The following is a 7,839-nucleotide window of genomic DNA, read 5'->3' as shown; positions in this document are numbered from 1 at the left end:
AAAGCAATCCAAACGCAAATGGAAACAAGCTATTATTGCAGTTTATATATATGATTTAAATGTCATTGAGGCTCCAGAAGAGCTCATAAAAACTGGACATATTTGAAATATAAATTTGAAACCCTTGCGGCTTCAAGGGAAAGATGGATGATGTTATTAGTCATGAAATACCATCTTTTAATACAATTAGTATTTCAGATTCATATTATGGGTTTGATAAGAAGTGTGCATTATTAAAAAAGAAATAAAAGGGAGCACACAGAATATCTACCAGATGATAGATACACAAATATGAATATTTGTGAAATAATTATTTTATTATTTTGAAGCAAAAATTACATAAATTTAAGGCACTTTGCCTCATTCTTCAAACACTCTTGTTCTTCAAGAATCTGCATGGCATCCCTATTTAAAGAGGTGGGCAATCGAAAAGAAGATTTAAGTAAGGATTTTAAATTCCTATTCTCTTACTTTATTGATTCTATCTTCTTGTTGGACTCCAGAAGAAATCGCTGAAGTATAGCAATATTCTCGTGGAGATTGTCAACTCCACAAGTTCTGGATTGCAGTCGTTGAGAAAATGCGATAATGGATGATGAGTATCGGGTACCGAGACTCACAAGCTCATAAATAGCTTCATTATCTGACTTATTAGTCAGATCATTACTATATTGCATGATAACACCTGTGGTAGAAGCAGAAACAGCTGATGAACGAGGTGCAGAATACCTCATATATTGACCCTGAGAAGATTGCTGAGCCATTGCAGAGAGAGATTGCAGGATAAGAATGCAGAAAGAGATTGCAGAGTAAAAATGCAGTATGATTATAGAAAAGTGAAGAAAATGAGATGCAAATGAAGATGAGATAAATATCTCTTTTATAGAGAAAATTATGATACAGCATCTCTCGTGAAGCAAGAGAAAAGAGATGGAATATAACTTCATAGCTTTGTGGCGTCTGACAACACGCCTGACAGTTGCGGTGCCTGATAGCACGCCTGACACCTACAGAAGAGTTGAAAATCCGCGGTGCTTGTCTAATCTTAAAAGGCTGGCCGCCGTTTTTTATTGAAAAATGAGGTTAGCGGTTTAATGTTGATGAATTCTCTACTAACTGTGTTATTTATAAGAACTCCAGAAGAGTACAACTACAGAAGAGTAGTAATGAGCAAAAAGATCCAGTTGTGATTATTTTATCAACATGGATCAAGTCCACAGTTAGTTGAATGTACAGATGCAAGTTATCTTTCAGATACACACAAGAAGATCATTGCAATTCATGAGAAGAAAGTTGAAATTGATATCAAGAAGGTACGGTCAAGTAAAAATCTGGCAGATTTATTCACTAAAGCATTACCAATTACAACATTTAAGAAGATTATGCAGAACATTGGAATGCAGAGGTTTTTATAACGTGTTATAAAACTATCGAAAATGAGAGAGAAAGAGATAGAACTCAGAGAAGTTATGAAACTTATGAATTTCTTAAAGGATTCAACGATATATATAGGCGTACAAATGGGACTATGCTTTTGACGGCTAGCTCACTATGCTAGCACTATGCACTGTGCATTTGACGGCTAGCTCACTATGCTAGTACTATACTAGTACTATGCACTATGCATATGTCGGCTAGCTTACTATGCTGGTACTATGCTAACACTATGCACTATACATATGTCGGCTAACTCACTATGCTGGTACTATACTAGCACTATGCACTATGCATATGTCGGCTAGCTCAAGGTGGTCATACAATTTATTTTACAACAATTTTATTTTACAACACTCCCCCTTTAGATGACCACATATAATGAATATGCCTCGTTAAAACCTTGCCAAGGAAAAATCCTGTAGGAAAAAACCAATGGCGAAGGAAAAAAGAGTACAATATTCATGTGTACCGTAAAATGTTTTAAGATTGCCTCATTAAAACTTTGCAAAGGAAAACCCGGTGGGATAAAACCTTAGCGAATGAAAAAGAGTACAATCAGTATAAGTTTTCAAAACATTACTCCTCCTGAAAAGTGCATGATGAAAAGTTTTCCTCTGCAAGGTTTTAATGAGGCAATCCTAAAGCACTCGACGATACACATGAATACTGTACTCTTTTTCCTTCGCCATTGATTTTTTCCCACAGGATTTTTTCTTGGCAAAGTTTTAACGAGGCATATTCTTTAAATATGATCATCTAAAGGGAAAGTGTTATAAACTATCTGGAATTGTATGACCACATTTAGCTAACCGTCAAACGCATAATCCTAGTCATCAAAAGCATAGTCTCTTTTGTAACCCTATATATATGGGTATATTGATGTTATATGATATACAGATCAATAAGAGAATCTCCTCTCTCGTTCTCTCTCAATCTCTTAAAACTCTCTCTCTTTTCATTCAGTTCATAACAGTAAATGTATATTATTCTTTTTTAATTTGCAGTCGTCTTAATATTCAACTCTTCATCCAGTGTAGCCCACCACAACTGCCATCTGGCCACATTCAATCCAAACGTAAACCAATGCCTCCCCCACACGTGGTCTGGGAGAGAGGGTAGTGTGGGTGCAATTAATTCTCACTCTCGGCAACATTAGATCCCAATAAACAAGTATAAGAAAATTAATAGGAATAGTAAAATATATTAGGAAAACTTAAAAAATTATGGAGAACAATAGAATGATGAATACAACAAAATTCAATGATCCAAAACCAATCCACAAAGGCTGCCAGCCATGATGGGAATTGGGGAAAATGCCAGTTTTCTGATCCATTGTATACGTCCTAACGTAGACTAAATATTTGTACAGGCCACTTGCGTCTCCTACCATCAGGACCAAATCCAGCAATTTCTGAGGAAATGTCAATGCTGCGATGTTCAGCAGCACGAGCGACGCTGATGCGCAAATGAATTTTTGAAGCAGGACAGGCATCAGTGCCCACTGCTGCCAATCTGTCACCGATCAGTTTTTCTGACGCAATGGCAATTGGCTCCCGGAAGGTAAGGATTGTTTGTGACCAATGCGTTTTTGGTGTGTAAGGGGATGTAGACAACACGACTGGCATTTCTTTGCAGAACCTGCTAGTAAAACCAGTCTCAAACCACAAGACAACCCCATAACATAATGTTGTAAGGAATTCCAAATCATCTGTGATGCTACCACTAGAACTACCAAAACGTGGTTCCAGCACGGCATTTGCAGTGAAATCCACTTCATCCGGTTTCATTGTTGCCAAGTCAAATGTCTGAAGCCAAAACAAAAATGCATACCATCATAAACTACTCAAAACTAGATTTTGCTTTCTGTGCTACTCCAAACCAGATTCGTACACCAAACACTGAGCTTATATACCATGTTCCTATTGCATCTATTTGAGTATTTTACAATTATTTGAGAAAATAATAGATCCATGTCCCACAGAGGGAAAAGAAAATTCAGGAAAAACATTTTCTAAACCTCACTGAATTAGCATGCTTGAAGACTCTTATATTACTAATGACAATTCTTCTGGGATTTGAACAGCATAGCGGTAAAATAGCATCTCTAGGGCCAAAAGTTTCCAACCAGAAAATTAGACAGTTTATTGGAGTAGCTTAAAACCAGGAACAAGAATCGATAGCAGCAAAACCAGTTTTGTCATGAAGAATAGTGCGATAAGTTTGGGGAGCTTTGAGGTTACATGATAAGCCAACTCCCAAAAAAATAGAACCGCAAGTTTTGCCTCTTTGATAATGTATGCAGATAATTTGAAAGGAACCAGTCATGGAAAATGGACACTAACCTGAAGAACTGCAGAACTAGTCACTATATCATGATTATCCACAATGTCAACTATAGGTGTTTGGGCAGCATCCCCAACAAGCTCCTTGCCGATACAAGACATGTTGAAACCATAAACATTTTCCCAAAATGGAAGACTGGTACCACCTCTACCAAATCCTGCAACAAACTACAAAGAAATTGGAGGAGAACTTGATAAGCTCTCGTGAACATGAAATCAAGATTTTCATAGGAAAGCACAATATGCATAGAACTCACAATAGTTGCAGTATCAGGGAGAATAGCACCTCCAGGCTTCAACCATCTGTCCCGGGCAAAGAGAACCGAGCTAAGCATTGACTCATAAAGTAGGCAGTACCCCATCCATTCACTCACTAACACATCAACACTTTGAGGCTGGACTTGTAAAGATTTATCAAGTTCTTCAACCATACCTTGAACCACTTCTATTACCCCTGTGGATTGATTAAAACCTTCGTTTGGGATTTTACTCTGCCAAAGGCCATTGTCCATTGCAATCTGCAAACAAAATAAACAAAAGGAAGGCAAAACTCCATGAGAGGAAATACAAATGTGACTCTAACTAATATTGAACAAAGGAAAAAATTTACCTGAGTTGCGACAGCAGCCATCTTCTCACTTGCTTCAATTGCAATTACCCTTGAAGCTCCAGCTCGAGCGGCAAATAGACTGGTAAAAGAAAAAGAAATAGGAAGGAAAAAAATAGAGAGAATAATATAATCAATACTAGTAGAAAGGGTGACATATGGGAAAGTGACTTTATATTTCGGACAAATAGATAGCTCTCACACATTCTTTTTTTTTTTTTTTTAAGTAAAAGTAAATCTTTATTAATAGAAAAAGATATAGTCCAAGCACACAGGAAGTATACACAAAATACGCCTAATTACCACTAAGCATTAATGATGGATACAAGCAAATTAAGAAAACTGTCCTCATTACAAATAATGACCGAAGCCCAGGAAAATAGTGTTAAAAAAGAATCTCTTCACTTAGTCCAGGGAATGCTCCTGGTCTTCAAAACACCTATTATTTCTCTCCATCCACAAACACCATATAATACAATGAAGGATCATTTTCCACACAAAGACAATGTGTACATTACCCCTAATACCTGTCCAGCATTTAAAAATATCCATAACTCTTCCAAGCATAACCCAAGCCACACCGGTCCGGTTAAGGATCTCGTCCCACAAAAACCTAGCCGCCTCACAATGTAACAATAGATGATCATGGATTTCCCATTTTTCTTACACAAAAAGCACCAATTCATAATGATGAGACCACGTTTCCTCAAATTGTCAGTGGTGAGGATACTCCCAAGGGACGTAGTCCAAGCAAAGAAAGCAATATTGGGAGGAACCTTACATTTCCATATACTCTTCTAGGGAAAATAATGGCTCTCACACATTCTTAGTAAATGTAACTTTTTTTTTCTCTACAACTAATCATAAATGACTGACTTAGTCCAGTGCTTCAACCATAGATGGAGCATGGCAATAGTATCAACTGACAAGGTTAACGGCATCTGCCAATAAACTCAGCAATGTTATGCGGTTTAAAACAAAAGCCCTCATTCCATGAGAAGGCTCAGATGCTCTATGGTTAAGAGAGGGAGACAAGTGTACCAAAGTTTTCCATTGAGTGGCCAATTCACAAGGGAGAAACAACACTATTGAGATGCTTTCAGTTGATAAAGAAGCATGAACTATAGCCTCCCATCACATCAGGCTAATGTTGCATAAGGAGCACTTCCTTCCATCAATTATCAAGAGACATTCACATGATCATGCGCAGGTATATACAAAATTGTTTTACATTTACACATAATAAATCAACTAATAATGATCCAGGATGTTCAGAATCTCAGATAACCTGAAACGATATAATGAGTAATAAAAAATATGGGCCAGGAAGTCAAAACTATAGTGCTTCAGCACTTTTATCAATGATCTCAGCTGCATCAGCCCCAAGTAATGGAATCATTTGTAATGCAAATAATAAAAAAAATATTTTTTAAAAAGAAGAAGAAGAAAACAGCTTAGAATCTGCTGACGACAAACCATATTTGTCATCTCACCTTAGTATGCCAGTCCCACAACCTACATCCATAACAACAGCATTCTTCAAAAGAGATGGGTTTTTCAAGATAACTTGTCTATAAGCATCCGTTCTTACCTGCATTAACATTTACATGTGTGTTAGCATTGCAGGCAATTTTTTACCTAGCAAGCTTTTTTCCAAGCAAAAATTGATACAAATGAACTTCACTCCTCCAAACATAACAGATGGAGTAAGAACCTTATCACTTATCATCTCTCTGTGGATGCCAAATGAACTGTAGGCCCCAAAATAATTATCATTCACATTCTTGATTTCTTTTGCAATGACAGTTGGAAAAGAAGCTCTTAAATGTGTTTCTTTCAGCTTTCCACCAGTTGAGCCAGCATGTTCTACTGAACTCACGCCATTTTTGTCCTTGGAAGCAGAAAGAACTTTCATTCCACTTTTGTCACAGGTATCAGTATGATCATCATCAATAGAAATATCTTCATAACTCTTCAAGTCCCTTATCAGTTCCTCTTTGTCAATTGGTGCAGCATAGTCATCTTCACCTTCTTCATCTTCACCAAAATTATACAATAGTGAGTCATCTTTCATGAAAGGTTTTAGGTATCTTTCGTCATCCAAAAGTGCATTAATGGCTTCAATGTTGACTGTCTCGTGCAAATGATTCTGTAGATCTTGGTTTGACTGGCAGGCAAAACCGCAATTCCAACATCTATGTTCTGCCACCTGGTACACAAAAGAATCGATTGGTGATAAGAACGTCTCAGACCACTACTTTTAATATGCACTAAGTTATCAACCTTGAAAACTTGCACTCAAATCCTAGACTCCCATATGCAAATCTATTTATTCACGTGTGTGTATAAACATATAGTTGGTTAAATATATTTGCAAACTGAAAACTAAAACCCTCAACACAGTTTCTCCTCGTTGATTAGACATGAAAATGACCATTACTCTGAGCCACTCGTGAAAAGGTACAAACATTGCAACTTTCTTCTTCTTTTTACCTGCTTGTTCCACTCCACTTTCTCAACAGCCAAACAGAGAGTAAAAAGAACAGAAAAACATGTTATCTGCATCCTGAGGACACGCTAGAGATTACAGGATACACATTTGTAATAATTTCCACTAGACTGGGCAAAACACAACTACTTGGCCTCATTCAACCTGGGTTTCCCATTCGTAGCTCCTCTTTTTTTCTCAGCAAACCAACACTGGATACAAAGCCCATTTTTAGCCTGACAGGACAAATTTATTCATACAAACATTTTCTTCCAGTTCCACTTACTTTTCTTTTAATTTCCGCCATTTTATGAGCAAGAAAATATGGCTCAAATCAAATAGTACACTTACCTGGGAGCGGACGTAGTTGATGAGCTTGAACGCACCGTAGAAATCCAAACCCAACTCTGTCCGAATACCACGAAAATCGAAGTGGTGCGACAAGCTGCAGTGATCGAACAGCGCATCGCACGAACCGTACCTGGAGTGGCAGAAAAAGCAAAGGAAATCGGTGTCGGAGCTTTCTCCTTCATCTACGTCATCGTTTTCTGCCTCCCAGTCGTCCCAGCCTTCGACATCTTCGTCTTCGCTTTCTTCTTCGAGTTCTTTTTCTACTCCAAACTCGTGGTCCATTAGCTCTATTCTGCGAGACTCTTGATATTGAGGGTCGTTACTGGCCATGGGTGGTGCCGTATGGAGGGACTGGAAACAGAAGAGTTGTGCGCTTCACGCCTTTCAAGCGTTTAAACTTTAAACCCCTGCCAAAAACCCTACCCTGGGGCAGGACCGGCAGGTCATGGGAAGAGAGGGAGCCGCTACTATCGTAACGCTCAGTGGCTTTTTTTTCTTTTTTCTTCTTTCACATTTTTAAAATTATTTTCTTAATTATTAAGTAAAAAAAAATATACTAATACACTTAAAATTATTTATTTAATTATTAAGTAAAAAATAATAATGGCATACTG

The 7,839-nt window shown here is 37.5% G+C and overlaps 1 protein-coding gene across 2 annotated transcripts; it reads right to left on the bottom strand.

The window, feature by feature from the left end:
* Window positions 1-2,618: 2,618 nt before the first annotated feature.
* Window positions 2,619-7,706, bottom strand: LOC122292480 (probable protein arginine N-methyltransferase 3). Of its 2 annotated transcripts, none has more exons than XM_043100859.1 (7): window positions 7,226-7,705; window positions 6,101-6,595; window positions 5,880-5,977; window positions 4,390-4,468; window positions 4,037-4,297; window positions 3,780-3,947; window positions 2,619-3,242 (listed from the first exon to the last, which is right to left on the bottom strand). In XM_043100859.1, the coding sequence occupies exons 1-7, from the start codon at window positions 7,553-7,555 to the stop codon at window positions 2,781-2,783; spliced, it is 1,893 nt and encodes a 630-aa protein (XP_042956793.1). In that variant the 5' UTR covers window positions 7,556-7,705; the 3' UTR covers window positions 2,619-2,780. The 2 variants fall into 2 exon arrangements, with proteins under 2 accessions (XP_042956793.1, XP_042956794.1); XM_043100860.1 differs by having other exon boundaries at window positions 2,816-3,075; window positions 7,226-7,706.
* Window positions 7,707-7,839: the final 133 nt, after the last annotated feature.

The sequence above is a fragment of the Carya illinoinensis genome, chromosome 13 (assembly GCF_018687715.1).
Source record: "Carya illinoinensis cultivar Pawnee chromosome 13, C.illinoinensisPawnee_v1, whole genome shotgun sequence".
Classification (NCBI taxonomy): domain Eukaryota; kingdom Viridiplantae; phylum Streptophyta; class Magnoliopsida; order Fagales; family Juglandaceae; genus Carya; species Carya illinoinensis.
Note: the sequence above shows the minus strand (reverse complement) of the source record. Positions and strands in the feature narration are given on the sequence as shown.

What these genes read in the sequence shown, in the direction of transcription:
- LOC122292480 (XM_043100859.1), bottom strand. Translation starts at nt 7,555, where the DNA reads ATGGCCAGTAACGACCCTCAATATCAAGAGTCTCGCAGAATAGAGCTA. An exon ending in TCAACTACGTCCGCTCCCAG is followed by an intron (nt 6,596 to 7,225) that starts GTAAGTGTACTA and finishes TTTGTGTACCAG; the next exon opens with GTGGCAGAACATAGATGTTG. An exon ending in TCCCTGATACTGCAACTATT is followed by an intron (nt 3,948 to 4,036) that starts GTGAGTTCTATG and finishes ATTTCTTTGTAG; the next exon opens with TTTGTTGCAGGATTTGGTAG.